An 18,351-nucleotide genomic window follows, 5' to 3' on the forward strand; every position below is an offset into this window, starting at 1 on the left:
GCTCGGTGTTTTCCTGTCGTCCGAGGCGAGGGGACTCTGTAATTGAATTGGTCGTGTAATAACCGGCCAATTTCCGCGTCCGCCATCTTGACGGCGAGGCGCCGCGGCGTTCGGCTTTGCGTGCGTGGAGAGAATTTCAGTGCTGCGTCACGGGAGGTCGCGAGAAACCAAGTCAAAGGCCCCATGGGGCAGCGTGTGACGTAATCGAATAACGAAACACCGATGAAATATGAAGCTACCGGCGCGGCGAGCCGTACGTCTTTTATCTCGCGCGAGGACGTGCCCTCCGCGCGAACTTTGCCGTCTCAGCGAAGCACTCTCTCGTCGTCCGCCTTGGCCCGCGAGCCATCCGACAGGTTGTAAATTCACGCGAGACACGATTCGACCGTGAAAATTCCGTTTTCCTCCTGTTCCGTCGTCGTTGGGGTCCGTCTTCGCTGTTTTCGTCGTCTTATCGCGACCACACAGGTCGTGGCACCGATCGTTCCAAGGGAATCGTATTGCTCCGATCTACGGTGCTCGCTTAAATTCACGAAATTCGAGATCCTCGAGTCATATCCTTGCGTTAGAGCAGCGTTCGGATTTACTTACGGCCGAGTTTTGAAGGCCACGCCCCCTTGACCAGGCCGCGCGTCTCGCTCCCCGTGGCGGCCCTAGTTCTGCTAGACGCCACGAATAGCGAGTATGGGACGCGCCTGAGGAGCTCCGAACTGGGACCGCCACCGGGAGTTAGTTGGGGCCTTGGGCAAAGTAAAATTTTGGGGCCCCTAATCCCAACTAAATAACTTTATGAGAAAAACGTAGAATTTGGAGTAGAATTTGGGTCTTGGTTTGTGTTCGGTGCCCCCCTTTGCTTGGGGCCCCGGGCATTTGCCCAAGTTGCTCATAGGATAACACGCCACTGGGCGTAGCCTTCGAAACTCTGCCGTCGCGAGTAAGTAAATCCGAGCGCTGCGTTCGAGGGTAGCGTTTCTACCCGCGTCTCGTGTCCGAGGCGGACCAACGAAGCCCTCTCGTTCGAAGTTCGATGTACCCCAGCAAGCCCGAACTTCTCTCTCCCGGCTGACAAACACGGCTGGATGAAAGTTTGGTCCAATTAAGCGCGATTTTCTCGGTGCTCGAGCGCGGCTCGGTGAATACGGGGCCGGCTCGTTAAAGTTAACGACAAAACACTCTTAGCGGGGCGGAAGTTACTCGTCCCGTTTCCCGAAGCTTTTCCCCAGTCGTGGTATGGTTGCTTAAAAATACCGACAACCTTGAAATATCGAACAAAGCTAGCGCTGAACTAGTAATTAATAATTGTCTCGTCGTGTTTCGCTTGATTTTCCGTATTGTATTTTCAGTAGAATTCAGCTCATTAGTCACACGGAACAAGTGTTCGAACATTTGAGGAAAATTGATTAGTCGCAGCCCGACTTGTGCGGTTGACAATTCACCTCGGGGCCTTTGCGTCAATCATTAGCCTCGTCATCGAGTTCTAACGAGGCCCCGAGAACAAAAGGCACAGCTTCCATCGGCGTTTTCGCTTTCATGTCCCTCTGTGCGTGCCGCGAATGAAAGGAGAATCAGGAAGAAAGTTCATGAAACCGTCGGGAACGCGTGGAAGCGTCAACCGCGTCGGGTTCATCGTCATTTGTGCTCTCGGTAGCCGAGTGTCATTCACTCGCGAGGCGTCATTCGAGTCGCGGCTCGTCGCTCTCGTTGATTCATAGTCATTCCCTGAATCGGAATATTCTTCCTTGATTATTCCATCGATCGTCGCCTCGCTATAATTAGAGGAACGATTCTTATCTACGGATCGAGTCTGTAATTGTAAATTTCGGGGTACATAATCAAAACTTGAGCAAGAACCGATTTCTGGACCGTGCCGGCAATTCCGACGCGAGGAAATTTCGCGCATGCGAGGCCCGAGCGATCGCAACTCGTCCCGTCAGCTGTTGCGGCCTTAAGCACCAAAATACATTCGAAGCTGGCACCGCGAATGGTTAGGCGAGGTTGGCGAACAGCGTACGATCGAATTGTAATCGCGCGAGCTTAATTAAAATTGAACCGTGAACGCGTTCAAGAAAAATGAACAATCTCTCGACGCGCGAACCACTGTCGAGAATGTTCGGAACGCGGAGGTTTGGCCATCTTGTTTACCGGGAAGTTTCGGTGTGTCGTCGTCGACGTCGGAAAGCAGCGATTACAACACGCCGGTGAACACGTGTAAACAGCAGCTAGCTAGCTAGTTGCCTCTTTGCTTTGACATCCGAGCGCGCACGCGGCTCGCCGATGTTTGGGCTGCATCGATTAGGGTTAATGCGTAAGCTTCATACACACGCTCGCCGCCCGCGCAACATTGTAGCTCATCTTCGTGCAGCTCCGCGCACGGAAGTCTGCAACATTGTTGCATAACCGCCGCGTAGCGCCACGACGAAATGTCGATAACGCGCTAGGCTGCACACCTGTTACAGAGTGCAACGCTACGTAACATGAATTGCGTGTGACAGAGGCAGCCTCTTACCATGCACCAAGCTCCGTGCAACATTGTTGGACGCTTCACGAAACCTAATCTGTCGGCTACGCGTCGCGTATGATACAGTATTCCACCCGAGAGAGCATACGTTATCAATAGACAGCGGATTTGATGCATTTATGACAAACATGAGTAGGTGTAGTTTAAAACAGTGGAAACATTAGATGAATTTTAACCTTTTTGCACTCGGAGCTACAGTCAGCGGCAATAATAAGTGGACACCCTTCAAAATCGCATAACTTTTTCGAAATTGGTCCAAAGGACTTGAATGTTTTCTAGTTTTTTCTAGTTCTAGTTCGCTAGAGAATAAGTAAACAAAAATTTATTAAGATTGCAATTGGTAGGAATTATACAAAATTTTTGAAACATGATGTTTTGTCAACTTTTTTTATCTGGGCCTGTAACGATAATTTAAGAGATGCAGTTTTGTAGATTGTCGAATTAGAAAACATTTCGTATGAAACTTACGTGTTTTTTCTCATAAAATAAATTGGTGTAATGAAAAAAATATGTTTCCATTTGAAAAAGTGAACTTGACCTTAAAATGACCAATACACATCAAATAAAATTACAAAAACTTACCATTCTTGGTGAGAAGACGCAAGAAACGCAAGCTCTTAAATCTCTCGATTCAAACTTAAATGGACTCGGGCCACTTTCAAAATAAACGGCTCACACGAAGAAAGAAAATAAACTCCTGTTCCCCACTTTGTTGCAATCCAGACACAAAATTGTTATCTTGCGTAAAGATCCACTGTCTAGTGATCAATAATCGTTCGAAGTATGCCGAACGTTGCGTAAATACTCTATTAATATCAAAAAATGCCAGACAGACCGCAGATCACGGAACCGCCGTAATAAGTACTTCGGAATTGAATTACATCATCTTTTCTTAGTTGGGGTAACTGGTTTAATTACCGGCTAAAGAAATTGGCGTTTTATTACGATGCGAATTGCGCAACAGGAATCCCGCAGGATTTAGCGCGAAGGAAACGGGGGATAAAGTGAAACGAAAGTGAGGCCGCGTTCTTCTTCAGGATTACGTTGGAAGAGGCGACGCGAAAACTCGTAAACGGAGACCGGTGTATCTTGGCAGAAAATATCCTGCGACGCGCGAAGAAGAGCCCTTTCACTGGCGATCAGCGTCGGACGAGTGGACTGGGGGACACGCTTCACGATTGTCCACTCTTTTTGCGATACGATGCTTTCCGAAACAAAATTATTTCCCTCTTGCTTCATTTTTACCACGTTTTTATTTGCTCGCTTTCTTGTCTGTCTGCCTGTTTGTCTGTCTGCCTGTTTGTCTGCCTGTTTGTCTGCCAGTTTGTCTGTTTGTCTGCCTGTTTGTTTGTTTGCCTGTTTGCCAGTTTGTCTGTTTGTCTGTTTGTCTGTTTGTTTGTCTGTCTGTCTGTTTGTCTGTCTGTTTATCTGTTTGTGTGTCTGTTTGTCTGTCTGTCTGTTTGTCTGCCTGTTTGTCTGTCTGTCTGTTTGTCTGCCTGTTTGTCTGTCTGTCTGTCTGTTAAAAACGTCTAACAGCCGCGAGAAAGGATCGATGCAGGCCGGCGTGTCCTCCGCCTCGTCCTTCCGAGCGCAGCAAAATTTTCGCGTGGCGGGGCTTTCGCTCCCTTCGCGAAACTTGCATATCGCATTCTTACGAGGTTCAACCTTTCGTTTCAGAGGCGAAAAGTGAAGGGAAGGGGGCAGATCCTCCGTGTCCTCGATACGCGAACGTCCCTGATAGAAGTTCCCTTCCTTCTCGACGCGATTACCATCGGCTTGTCTCCTGTCATCGTTTTCCCGGTACTCCGATCCGCCTGTCGATCGATCACCGATCTACGATCCGCAATCGCGATCCCCTCGTTCGCTGCGCCGGGCAGTTGGCGAAAGTTTTCTTCTGCCGTGAAATACATATGGAACATTGAGATAAACGTCGTCGCCTGCGACGATAATTAGGAGCCGGTTGACTTTATGTTTATACCCTTATAACCTTTTTAACTCGGCAGAGAGCGCGTTCTGCGTACCATATAAATATTGAATGGTTTTTTAAAACACTCTGTATGAGAGATGATGGAGAAAAAGTGACAGTCGCACTATCGAGCAGTCGATGCCACATACATATTAATTAATTACACTCGAGAAATGGTGTTCTTATCGCGGTAAGCGAACTCGCGTTATCCACGCGTCGGTTACGTGACCGATAATCCTTCCGGCGGGGGGTAGAAGGACGGGGCGGCGGGGGCAAAAACGAAAGCAACAGTTTACGATAGCGGTCTCACGGTTGAAGCGCGCGAACCCGCCGAATGTGTAGCTCTGTCGTAATTTCGCGACCGACGATCGGTGCGCTGATTCGCTGCGCTTGTTCGCGCATTCGTCGTTTCGTCACCGGTTATCGCGACAGGACCGACCGGTTCCGCGGTGCGCGCGAAATAGAAAGAAAAAGGCCGCGCTAAGTGTCCGGGGAGTGCAGGCGTTGAATTATCGAAAGCCGCCGGTACCCTTTAACTGTGCTGCACTCGTTGCGCTTGTCTGCGCTCGCTGCACCGTCATGCAGACAAGCGTTTCGCAACCGTGCCACCCACCTCGTCGCACGGTGCGACATTTAAATGGGGATCGGGACGAAAATCAAAAAATATATGGAAATAATATTTTTAAAATTATTTAAACGAAAAGAAAAATTTTTAATATATGTACAGTATTTTGTCGATATAAAAGTCCCCCAATACGAGTCTGCCCAGGATCATTTATACGCCAGGGATAATATTCTTTGAGTTTTGCCAAACGTAGAGAAGGACAATCGATGACAAACTTCTTTATTTTTCATTATTCTTTTATGGATCTTTCACCAACATATTCGTGGCATTTTTCTAATGCGAAATGATACCAAACACGATATAATTTCAACTGTATTTAGTGGTTTAATTAACGATGAAAGTTTCGGGCGCAAGGAAGGACAGCGTATGGGAAAGAAGGAGACGCGGAGAGTCGCAGTCGCCGGCACAGTTCAAAGAACTTCCCATACGCTGTTCCTCCTTGCGTTCGAAACTTTCATCGTCCATTGCACGAGTAAATTTCATCGGATTTATATCATATTTGGTATCATTTTGCATGAGAATCAATAGATAATTGATACATGAATAGTTCACCTAAGTCACTAACGATTTTATTGCACTGCAAATGATATGAAACTGTTGTGAGAGTTTTCTCAACGGCAGCTACTCTCTACACTCCTTATTATCTTGTGCCCCACGTTTTCCGTTTTAAATCTTGCGAGTATTTTCATAGCTATTCCAAATTCACAATCACAAATTTTCAGGACTATCTGTATGGGGCTAGGAAAAATTATTTTCTACTTTTTAGTCCGTCTTAAAAACGTGGTATATTCAAAATTTTTTTATTTAAATAATTATTGTTCTGCTTTTTAGTCATAGAGGCCTTTTCCACGCATTAGCAAGTATTTTATTATTCTTTCTTTAATTATTTCTATGCAGACTTATAATCCTGACCACTAACACAGATTCCTAATCCGGATTCAAAAGATGCAACCTTTTAAAGCTAGGACAGACAGACGAACGGACAGATAGCGTGAGCTCAGTAAAAACGGAGAATTTGCAGCATGAAAGCAGCGTTTCTCTCTTTCTCGAAATGACCATCGGTCAAAATTGCGAAGCAGAAAAAGAAAAAAGAAAATGATCGGCGATATCGGTTCGCTGACCGACTCCGAAATGTCAGGAGGTGTTACGAAGCGAGTCGATGCACGAGGAAAAAGAAAGGATTTCGCAGGAATCGAGGAAGAGAAAGGATAAAGGGGGCAGAGGCGGCAGCGCAGCACTCGTCGCGTTGCGAAATACCTCGTGGTCGTGGTCTGCTGGCTTTCGATGAAATTCAATCGGTGAAAAACGGCCGAGCCGCTCTCGTTTGTCCGGACAGACGTTTAATTCTCGAAAGCATGGAAACCGGGTTTCTTGGCGGGTCGTCCGGGACCGTTGGGGGTAAAGAACTGCGACGAGAACGACGACTCGACCACGTTTAAATATCGAATTTCGAGATAAACAGCCAGTATCGACGTCACGATGGTAGTTTGAACGATTCTGCGGCGAGGGTTGCATCCCCTCGCGGATATTTCACGTGCCGGCAACGAGGGGATCGCCTTAAATTTCGGTTAAGGAAATTGCAAAGAGTTTCCGACGAGAGCGAGTTTCGTCCCGGGCCATTTGCCATTTCGGCGTCCGGTTCGCGCGCCGGATGCGATAGCGTTCCGCTGCAGCTTCGGACGAGGTTTTACCGCAGTGACCTTCGTTGCACATGCGCCCGCAACTTTTGTAACTCGCTTTCGCGCGCGCGCCGATCCCCTCTCGAGCCGAGTAAGTCGTCGCGTTTCGTATATTTCTTTGTCACTTCTAATCCAAAGAGAGTTTAACCCGCTAATACTGATTATACAAGAGCTACCGGATAGATTTATGGCCGCGGAGCTCGTGTAGCAAAGCAAACACACACCGTGCTCGCATGGGATGCAAGCATCATCGACTGCCGACGCTACTCGCTGCCATTTACTAGACACGCGCGGCCGAATACCGTTTCTGTCTATCCTGGATTCTACAATCGTTTAACATTAATTGAACAACTTTCGCAACTCGCGCGCACAAAATTATACGAGAAGTGATTAGAAACCAGGCGTCGCAACAGCTAATTTCGAAGACACTCCGGGAGGCTGTCGTTTCAACTTTTACGCCGTCAACGCTAACTGGTAACGCTGATATGAAAATCACCGCGTTCATTTTCTTCAGGCGCGTGTGATTTAGACTCACCGTGTAGAAGATAGCAAGCGTATTTGTATTTATCCTCGCAGCTACCCAAACGCGGCGCGAGATACACGAGGAACGTGTATTGGAAATAAAACTAGGCTAAACAAGTTTGACTTCGAAGCTGCAATCTCTTATATAGGCAATTAAAATCCTACCGTCTTTATTGACATTACCCCGAGGTGCAGGAAATCGGGGACACAATCGTGATAACCCTGGCCTCCTTCGATCAGTAGCTTTTTCGTGAAAGAGCGAGTTCGCCCGCGGCTGGAGCGCGCTTCGGGTACAATTATCGTTGAACTTTTCATACGGAGACGCGTGTCCTCGTGCGAATTCCCTTTTAGGCGAGAAACAATGGTCGACGGTGGAAAAGGGAACAGAAATAAACCTCCCGATTTCGAGAAAGCGTCGCTGCAGCGCTCGGTATTGCAATGGCCGAACAACGAAGAGGACTTCAGCTTTGTTACACGCTAATTCCGCGAACTCGACGGCCGCTTCGTTTACGCCTGTTCCCGCTTCAATTTTGCGACGTTTATCCGGAGTAATTTTGTGGCCGACGAGTAAATGCATTCGCACGCGTGCTCGACGCAAGGCTAAGCGGCCACGGGATTATCTAGCGCGCTGATAAACCGTGCACCTTTGTTATCCGACGAAATTATGGTCGGACGAGATGCAAACCGGCAAACAGCGTCGCCGGTATTCAATTATGCCGGGGCCTCGGGTGTAATTTGACACGGTGCTCCTGATCATCGTTGTTTCGGTGCAATTTCAGCGCGGGACACGCGACTGCACCGCGCCGCCGGAATATTTTAATCTCGGCGACGCGCGCCGCGAGTAAATTGAATGCTCTGCGGTGCGCGCGGAAACCATTTTGATCCGCGTTGCCACGCGTACACGACGATCGAAATTCAATCGATGGAACTATTTTTCCAGCAGCGTCATTGTATTAGTGGGTCTTTCAACAAGAGGTGTCAGTTTAAATTCCGCGCGATTTTTTAAGTGTCAGCAGTCAACTGTTATGGCGATGTCATTGGACAAGTAAAACCAGGAGGTTATTAGTGGACTGCCGGTCTCTTATGCATTTATAGCAAAATTGAGTAGATGAAATTGAACGTTGTTGAACAATTTCAAAAATTGAAGATATCCATACGGTGGAGTGGAGTAAGTCCGCCCGATTTTATGCATTTATGACAAAAATGGGTATCAGTAATTTAGAGTAGCGGACATTTTAAAAATATTTAAGGACATCAATGTATTAGTTTCAGCTTAATAAGATAATTAAAAGAAGAATACAATTTTTATTTGGCTCCTGTGTCCTGCAATCAATTCGAACATTTTTTATTTTGCATAAAGATCCGCAGTCTAGTTGTTACTGATGAATTAGTATTACGTAGGATACTAATAATGCTTGAAAATTATCATTTTGATAGGATATTGTACAAAGTGCCAACTAGGACGCATTTGCCCCAAAATGGGATGTTGAATGATCAACAAGCCTCCCATAAAATGCTTCTTATTGCATTAAATTATATTATTTAGTTTTATAGTTATTCATACAGTACGGACTTACCCCACCGTGATAGTACGGACTTGCCCCGTGTAGTAATATTTACGGGGCAAGTGCATCTTAGTGTATCTTAGTCATTTCTCGAAATGGAGACTTCAATTGGCCGCCGAGATCGTGTGATTTAACACCGTTAGACGTTTTTCTTTGGGGTTATGTTAAAGACAAAGTGTACACCAATGCTCCGTCAACAACTGGAGAACTCAGAAACAATATTGGAGCTGTTATTCGCGAAATACAGGGGCAATTATGCGAAAACGTGACGAAAAGTTTCATCAAAGGAATGACCATTTGTAAGAAGAGCCGAGGCGGACATTTGGCAGATATATCGCGTTCCATTATTAATCTCAGAATTTGTACTTTGGATTAAGATAAAGATATATCACCACTTTTCACAAAAACATTGCGTTTTTCTGTCGATTTAAAATGACACCTCTCGTTGAAATACCCGTTAGCATTTTCTCGAATAAGTGTTTACGATTCCCACGGAAAGAGGCTCAGACAGCGAGACAGACAGACAGTCAGACTGATAAGTAGATAGATGAAGCAGGCCTGGATACATACGCGTGTGTATCCGGCTTCATGTACCCGAAGCGGCGCGGTCGCGGTGGGATAGGTAGCCGCCGAGGCAATAGGTATATGACGTGCCGTGTCACGTGCACGACAGGTACACCATAAGCAGTTTCGTAATTTAATGCGACCTTATTAGCGGCATGAAAGCGCGCCGAGCTAACGGACGGCTGTTCTGATTCCAGCAACTCTCATTTCCATCCACGCAATCCAGCCATGGATCGGCAGGCTTCACGTTCAGCCTTTCCGGCAGCCAGGACATCGAGGGTGCTCAGGGTGGCTTCGAATGCATACAGCAGACCGGCCCCAAGTGAGTCACATGTTTCCAGTTTTGCCTTTCAGCGTCTCCTTATCTTCGTTTTCTCTTTCAACGCCTTCTCTTGCGCGTGCATCACGCTATCCTGCCGGGTGGTCGAGTCTTTTTTCCCTTAACGCCTTAACGTATCCGCGATCTTGTCGATGCAAGCCTCGACGGTGATGTTACGTCATGTCTCGACAAGAGCGATACAGTAATGTCGCGATTCTTGTCAAACAGCCTGTGTTCTGCTCGGACAAGTATCGCATACCGACATTATTTTTTTATGACTGCGTCTACCGCGCCGACCGCGCAGAGAATTCAAACGAAAGCCGAACGTAGAGAATGACGGCGTGAAATACGGACCGCGTGGCCGAAGCGTATCGGTGTGAATCACTACTAATCAAATGTACAGAAACTTCTTTATTTTTATGGGACTCTCACCAACTTCTTTCTGGCATTTTTCTGATTAAAATAAGGCCAAACACGATATCATTTCAACTGTATTTAGTAGTTTAATCGACGATGAAGGTTTCGGGCGCAAGGAAGGACAGCGAACACGCGGGCCTTTGAACTATGTCTCTTGCTTTCCCATACGCTGTCCATCCTTGCGCCTGAAACTTTCATCGTCGATTGAACCACTAAATACAGTTGAAATTATATCGTGTTTGGTCTTATTTTAATCAGACAAATGCCAGAAATATATTGGTGAAAGTCCCATAAAAAATAATGGAAAATAAAGAAGTTTTACCCGAGATATACCCAAGCCGAGATCAATCATCGTCGCCCTATGGCGTTGGCCGGCAGTGCAGTGGGTAGGCACCTGACAACTATCGCCTACGCGTCGTTAACAAATATCGCGACTTTACTGTACACCTATTAGCAGGTGTGCCGTATGGATGTCTATCGATTCATGTCCCATTTTTTCTAAAAATCGATCGCCGATCGATTCCAGCCGACTTATCGGTTTCCTTATCGCCGTGATTTTTTCCTGTCTAGGAGTCTGGAGAGCCTTGGCGCGTTGCCGTGTAAAATGCGGATACAGGCGAACGACGACGTGTACGAGACAACCAGGCATCGAATGGCCGTCGCCGAGGAGAATAACAAGAACAAATGGTAAGTCAGCCCTTTCGCGGAGACGGTTGTCGAACGTTCTTCGGCTCCATCGATCCCCGGGAGGGACCGATTTTTCTTCCGCGTCGTCGTCGTCGTCGACCCTCTTCGCGGTCGTTCGTTCTATTTCCAGCTCTTTCCGTATCATATTCGTGTGCTCACCAGCTTCGTAAACAAATCGAAACAGCCCCGTGCTATTTATTCGCTCGTCGCACAGTGGGGTATTCGGCCGAAATATCGGAAAAAACTCGATTTCTAAATTTTTGCGTATATATGTCAGAAAATTTTTGTTGTCCGTCGTATAGTTAAAGATCTGAAGAATAAGGCTTCAATATTGTTTTTTTTGTTTGTACACCCATGAAACTTTATCTAAATTCAAGAGATTTTGAGGCGCGCTTTGCGTTCTTAAACAGTCTCTAATACAGCGTCCGTTCATTGGCGATTTTCAAGCGTTTTAAGGAGAATTGTGTAAATTCTTGAATGACAAAAGTTTTTCGGGTAGGTGTACAGAGCACTTTCGCGCAGATTTCATTTTGTTATCATCTACATTAGTATAGTTATGAATATTTCAACATCACCAATCATTCTGTGAGTTTTTTTACGATTTCATAACTTTATTGACGATTTTGTTATACTATTGAGTTAAATTGAGCTCTCCTTCTTGTACCATTACATTCGATAAAGGTTTGCGATCATAGTCCTAAAAGAATTGGTTCCGGATTTTTCCGGATTGAAGAGTTATAACTAATTGAAGTAGAAATGAGCATCGAAAGTCGTTCGCCCGGTCCTCCACGAGATGTTATGAGGGAATTGTTTAGATTTCCGATATTGAGAGTCTTTATGGGATGCTGCAGATAAGCCTTCGACTAAATTGTCTCCTTGCAGTCAGTATTCAGTTGAAACAGTGCCACCAGAGAACGTCTAATACACTCTTTTATGTTATATTTTAGTTTTCCTTCAGTTTTTTCCAGTTCTAATTTTATCTAGTGTTTATACACAGTCTTAGACTTAAAGTTCGGTTTATATTTAGCCTGTTACCTTATTTACTTTGTTAATTACACTGTCCAACAGCCAAAAACGCTTTCGATTCTCACTATGAAATTCTTATAATTTTTTGCACTGATTCTCCTAGAAAAATTAAGGACAGATTCGGAATCAGCGCAAACAACTCTATAAGAATTGCATAGTGAGAATCGAAATCCCCAAAAAAAGTTGAAATTCGTTGGACCGTGTTATTTAAGATCACTAGTTAAATGCGTACTTAAGTGTAAGAAAATCAATAGTGAGAATTATGGTTAATTGTGAGATATTTGTGGTTAATATTAAATTAATTTAAAATAGTATTTAAAAAATATCGAATCGGTTTTCATAAAAAATCGAAGTATCTTTAAAAGGATAACGTTCACACGTGCGAACGTGAAGCGCGAAAGGTGTTTGGGGAACGATTCGTGTATAATTTACTTGAAGCTCGCTGTAGGCTAGCGTATTATGCGTTTCCATAAGAAATTGCAAACCGTTTTGCGCGAGAAAAAGAGTCAAAAAGGCGACGAACATAAAAGAAACGAGACAAATGCGTCGTCTCTCTCTGTACCGACCCATCGATGGCCGACTTGATCCTTCGGTAATTAAAGGTCTAAGTTTACGATCAACCCGGCTCCCTTAAAGGGCAACCTGATGTCTATTCTCTTAAAAGCGTTGCATGAAATTTGAAAAAATCAGCCGAGCACGATGTTTCAGGCCCCCGGAATTTTGATTTTCCACAAAGATCCGCTACTCAAAACCGGCAAGGCAAAACTACACTGTTTCTACTTTCCTCCGCATGTAGCTTATTTATAATTAACCCCTCGGCATCGGTCTCCGCGCGGGCAGTACACGTACTTCCGTCCCCTCGCTGGCATAATGGTAGCTATAGAGGACTGTTCTAAGCCGAGCTGAATTTATTAAGGTGCGCGTTGCATATTTCTCGTTAGATCCGTTACCGCTTTCTCGCGTTCGTGTTCTCAATTACAATTTGAAATTCGCTTCATTAAATCGTCTGTTAAAAACACATTTACGTGATTATTCATTACATCGAGAACTACCTTCGGTACGGTACGTGACCTGTCTCCGCGGGAATCTTCAAACGGTCCGTGACAGATCGACCCTCCCGAACGTTCCTTTTCCAGGGAAATGTGTCTTTGCAGATGCTCGTTTACGTAACCAATGGAACTGCTTTAGAATATTCCGTAGTCGTTTCCTTTTCCAATAGCACATGAATTTCCACTAAACCGAGGGTGTAGAACAGGCCTGGCCAAGACGCGGACCGCCGGGCGATTTTATATTTCCATTGAAACAAAAGTTTCTCGTTCTATGTATACAAAAAATATTAAACAAATGAAAATTTGCATGCGTCATTGTTATAATGCGAACTACGAACTCCAGTTCTATGTTCGATATCTTTTGATATAATTGAGTTACAGTGCAACAATTTTGCGTCCACATCAAAAATTAATTTTTACATTACTTATATTTCATCCGAGTGATATTCCAACTTAAGATATTTTGCACAACGAGTTGAAACATTTTTTTCAGAGGTGAAATTTATAATGAGAGAGAGTTCATCACGTGCTTTAACAAAAGATGTGCAACGTCGGACATAAATATACAAAAGTTAAGTGAAAGAAAGGATAAAGAAATATCTCGTTAATTAAGACTCGAGAGTTAATTATATCGAATCATAGTATAACAATAAAGTTTTATCCATTTTGTATTTGTATTACACTTTTTAAAAGCCTGTTTATCTAAAGTGCGTCCCGCTGTACCGTTACGCGTCATCAAAGTGGCCCGCGAAACCATTTCGGTTGGCCAGGCCTGGTGTAGAATCACGCTACTTCAGTATCCGGTAGTGCTAGCGTGGAAGGAAAAAGAGAAATATCCGTTTTGGGCCTCGGTTTCCTCGAATTCGGGTAATCCGCAAACAAAAAAAAAAGATCAGCAGTCTAGTAACGAGTTTATTTCAGCGACGCAGTTCATCGAATGATCCTTTTGCGTGGCAAAGGTGATTAATCGATCCCCCTTTGACGCAAGTAGGTACCAACCACGGCGAAGCCAATTATCGCTTTTGTTGTTAGACGCGCCATTACGTAACGGGTGCTAGTTGGATAACATCGTTATGCGACGTCCACGGCTTAGACCATGCGGACCCGGTGCAATGCTCTCTCGTGACGTCCTCGTCGACGACAACGACAATAGAATTTCCATTATCCGAGGCTGTCCGTGTCTTTCCTTTTCTCTCTTTTTCCCTTCCCCAACTCCTCTCTCCAACGAAAATCCGCTCCTCCCAGCCCCGTTACGTAATTCGCTCGTGTAAACCGTGTCGCGATAACGCTTTTGTCACGAGGCGCGCAAATACCGGGACGAAAGGCTCGAGAGCCCGTGACAAAGTCGCACTTGTGAGGCGCTTTTAGCCTTGACCGTCACGCCGTTAAATAAATTAGCCAACCCCGCGCGCGTCGTGTTCGGTCATATCGCTATGCAACACGGATTTTCCATCGGCGTTCGGACGTCTCATAAATCGTGACGCCGCGAGACGCTCTATCGGGGACGTATTACTTTTTTCAGCGAGACCGCCACGTCGCACAGTGGGACCTTTCGTCCAAATCGGAGACAAAATCAAAGAACTTTCCATAGAAATGAGGTAGAGCGATGAAATTTCTTTAAAATTAAAGCTGTAACTTGGCAGAATATGAGAAAAATAGGGAGATTATGGTACGAACGTTTTATAACCTTGAGAAAATTCGTTAAACTTTCACAATTTCAAGAAAATTGCGGTTTTTTCAATACCACGTGCGGAAAATTTTTTCTTTTTAACATGCCACACATCATTTCCTGATTTCAAATCTGGTCTCAAAATTTGTCTACGACCTCAGCATTTTGCAAGAAATCCGATTTTTGTGAACAGAACTAATGTAATCATTTTTTCGTTGAAATGATTTGACAACCCACTAGTTTGAAGGTATATTGTATTCTCATATATAAAACACAATAAAATTAAACATAATGACGTATTTGTGATCATTTATTTCACGTATATCACTTGACGAAGGATCACCCGACGTATCGCTGCGATTGTCGCTGGGATTCCTTGTAGGCTATGTGTAACTGTAATGTAATTTAAAAATAAGATATCTATGCATCTCGCTGCATCGCCTGCAAGCGCCCAAAGCTTTATCGATTCCGAGTAAGCCCTTGTTCTTGACTAGGGCCCTTGTTTCGACACATATCCCCGGAAGGGTCAAGCGTCTCACCAACGGAAACGTCTGCATACGTAACACGTGTATACTTATCGTGATGTTTGTTTGCTCGGTGCAGCACCAGGGTGATCAAGGCAAATGGGCCGGACATCGGACGCAAGGTGAAGCTGAAAACGACCGGAAGGCCCATACCTCAATCGAACTCGAGGCATCGGGAATCGACGAGCATTCCATCGTTCAACACCCAGCAGAGACTGACGTCTTCCTCCTACAAGCCAGCCGCTAATAGTAATCCACCGCCAGTCCGGAATCCAATGGAGAAGAAGGTCTCCGATGTCATGCGCAGGCCATTGAAGTACGTTCCGTAACGACGATTTTACTTTGTTTATTGGTTAATCAATAATTAAGAACGTAAGTAGCCTATTAGACAAAGCCACCAAGTTGCGCCACCAGCATCGCGAAAACATGAACAATTGACGACATTGACATTCAAAATACCACCAAATTTATCGTAAAATAAATAAGAGCACGACACACCGTTGCATCGACAGCGGGAATGAACGCTTGGTGGTACCACCAGTTACCGATTCATAAAAGCTCTTCAATTCGGTGGCGCCACCAGTGGCCAAGTCTAATAGCAGCCTAATGCGTCGAGTACACGATCAACAAGTTCCGAATCACAATCTCAAGTAGTCCCACAACAGTAGTTAGAAACGATCATTACGTCTGAGAAATAAAATTCAATCCATTTGGTCCGCATTTGAAAAAAAAAAACTAGTCGCTAACGATTGTTTCTCTTCAACAGGGAGAGGCTTATCCATCTCCTTGCTTTGAGGCCATTTAAAAAGCCTGAGCTGTACGACCGCATAAACAAAGGTGAGCGACGAATCAAATGTGGTGTCAGGGTATCATTGAAATCATCTGAACCGTTCGTCTAACCTGCAATTCTGTTTCCAGAGGGTATAAAAGAACGAGAGCGTAGTATCATGACGCCGATTCTGAAGCAGCTGGCCTTCATGAGGGATAACACGTATCATCTGCAGAGGTATGTGTGGAACGACGTTCAGGAAGACTGGCCTTATTACACCGAGCAGGAGAAGGCTATGCTGAAGAGGAGGAAACCTCAGAATCTTACTCCTCCTGGCTCCAGCGACGGTGGATCCAGCGGTAAGCTTTTCCTGCCCGTGGAATAAAGATTGTTTGAATTATCGATCGTATGATTGTAAAATGAATAATATGTTAGTGTTCTCTCGGCGCAACGAATTTGCTTTTTCGTAATTAGTTGATCGAACCGTTGCGCCGAGACCACTAACATATTATTCATTGTAGAATAAAGAGTAGTAGTAGGTAGCACCACATGTATGTAACACGATTGCGAACCTGTTGCAGGCAGCGGACAATCGCCGAATTCCACTCATCCGGGTTCCCCGCCGGCGATCACGGCTCCGCCGCCGTCTTTGGGAGCGAAGCGGCCGGGTTACTACCAGGGGAACGACGGTCTGCCGACGAAGAAGCAGCGCGTGTCGCATTGCAAGAAGCCGGAGCCGCCCTCGGTTTCGCCGATGGCTGCGGAGAACGGAAGGACGACTGGTAGTGGTGGTAGTAATAGTAATAACAGTGTGAGTGGAGTTACCGGCGGTGGAGCCGGTGGTAGTAGTAGTGCTAGTGGTGGTGGCAGCGGTGTGGTTGACGGTTGGGACCAGAGGCAACATCAGCGTGATCGTCGCGGCGATTACCGGCCGGAAAGAACAGCGAACAGTGATGTGCTACGCGGTGGCAGCTATGGAGCCGGTAAACCGTGCTTGACACCGACCAGTGATAGTGAGGAGAACAACCGGACCGGTGGCCACCGGGACACGGTGATGGTAGCTAGCGCCGGGCCCACGTCGCAGGGGAGCAACGCCGGCACCGGCTCGTCCACCAGCCATAATTCTCATAGTAGTGTAGCCCATAGTAATTTGTTGAGCCATGGCAGCAACCGCCACTACCATGCCGCCGGGAAGACGGCGGCGGCGGACGGTGCTGTTGGCAACGGGCTGCTAGCGGTCGATTTCGTGCCGCGCTCGAGTGCCGTGACTGACGGTGGTAGTGCAGCTAGTTACAGTGGTAGTTCGTCGAACGGCATTGACAGGAAAGACAGGGGCGATAGGAACGAGAGGAACGACAGGAACGAGAGGAATGATAGGAACGATAGGAACGATAGGAACGACAGGAACGACAGGGGACGAGGCGGCGACAAGGACCGGGATACCAAGAAGAGAAACACCGGAAACAGCGGCAACTCCTACGACCTGGCTTGTCTCGATTACGGTGGCAACGAGGACACCACCGTCACCACGTCCACCTGCAACCTCGACCTATCCGAGAGCCCGAAATCATCCGAGTACCCGGACTACCTCACGTGAGTCTCCCCTTTGATAATAGTCCAGTCGATGAATGCTCATAAGAGGGGTGTAGAGAGAAATGGAAGAGGAACACGATTTTTAACTTTGGGACTTTGTTTGGACTAGTTAGGAGGTAAACATACTAAAAGTCCCCTTCTTCGGTTTTACCCCCTATATCTCGGAAACTATGCGTCCTAGCGATAAGACTATTCTATACAAAATTAAAGCTGACAAAATGTGCCATAAGATTGACTCCATTCAGTTTTTCGCTATGTCGCATAGTTTCCGAAATATCCGCGCTCAAAGATCCCTAATTGTGAAAAAGAAATTTTTAGCTCTTCAGCACAATTAGTGAACTTTGAGCGCGGATATCTCGGAAACTATGCGAGATAGCGAAAAACTGAATAGAATCAATCTTATGGCACATATTGTCAGCTTTAATTTTGTATGGAATGGTTTTATCGCTAGGACGCATAGTTTCCGAGATATACGCGGAAAACCGAAATAGGGGACCTCCTAACTAGTCCAGACAAAGACCCAAAATAAAAAATGGTGTTCCTTCGATTTCCCTCTACAACTTTTCGTTGATTGGACTACAACGTAACTATTATCTCCACGTTTCGCAGTTACTCTAATCGATACTCGATCCGCAGATACTTCACGACAATAAGCAGCGCGGAACAAAGAAGACGTTACAAGGCGGAGTTCAACGCGGACTACGAGGAGTACCGAAGGTTGCACACTCAAGTAGCCAAGGTCTCGAGACGGTTCACTCAACTTCAGGAGCGGTTGCAGCAGGAAGAGAGAAATGAAAACTGGGACGAATATCAGGTAATGAAAAAGAGAGATTGCAGGACGTTATTAAAGTATACATAG

The 18,351-nt window shown here is 45.7% G+C and overlaps 1 protein-coding gene across 1 annotated transcript in view; it reads left to right on the forward strand.

Moving 5' to 3' along the window:
• Su(tpl) (Suppressor of Triplolethal) overlaps positions 1-18,351 on the forward strand; it is a 130,613-nt gene that overhangs the window by 102,907 nt on the left and 9,355 nt on the right. The window contains exons 3-9 of the mRNA XM_076432024.1: positions 9,637-9,761; positions 10,746-10,862; positions 15,210-15,446; positions 15,897-15,967; positions 16,049-16,258; positions 16,481-17,492; positions 18,129-18,306. Coding sequence (XP_076288139.1) covers positions 9,637-9,761; positions 10,746-10,862; positions 15,210-15,446; positions 15,897-15,967; positions 16,049-16,258; positions 16,481-17,492; positions 18,129-18,306 — 1,950 coding nt within the window. The remainder of the gene's footprint in view (positions 1-9,636; positions 9,762-10,745; positions 10,863-15,209; positions 15,447-15,896; positions 15,968-16,048; positions 16,259-16,480; positions 17,493-18,128; positions 18,307-18,351) is intronic.

This window comes from Lasioglossum baleicum, chromosome 10 (genome assembly GCF_051020765.1).
Source record: "Lasioglossum baleicum chromosome 10, iyLasBale1, whole genome shotgun sequence".
NCBI lineage: Eukaryota > Metazoa > Arthropoda > Insecta > Hymenoptera > Halictidae > Lasioglossum > Lasioglossum baleicum.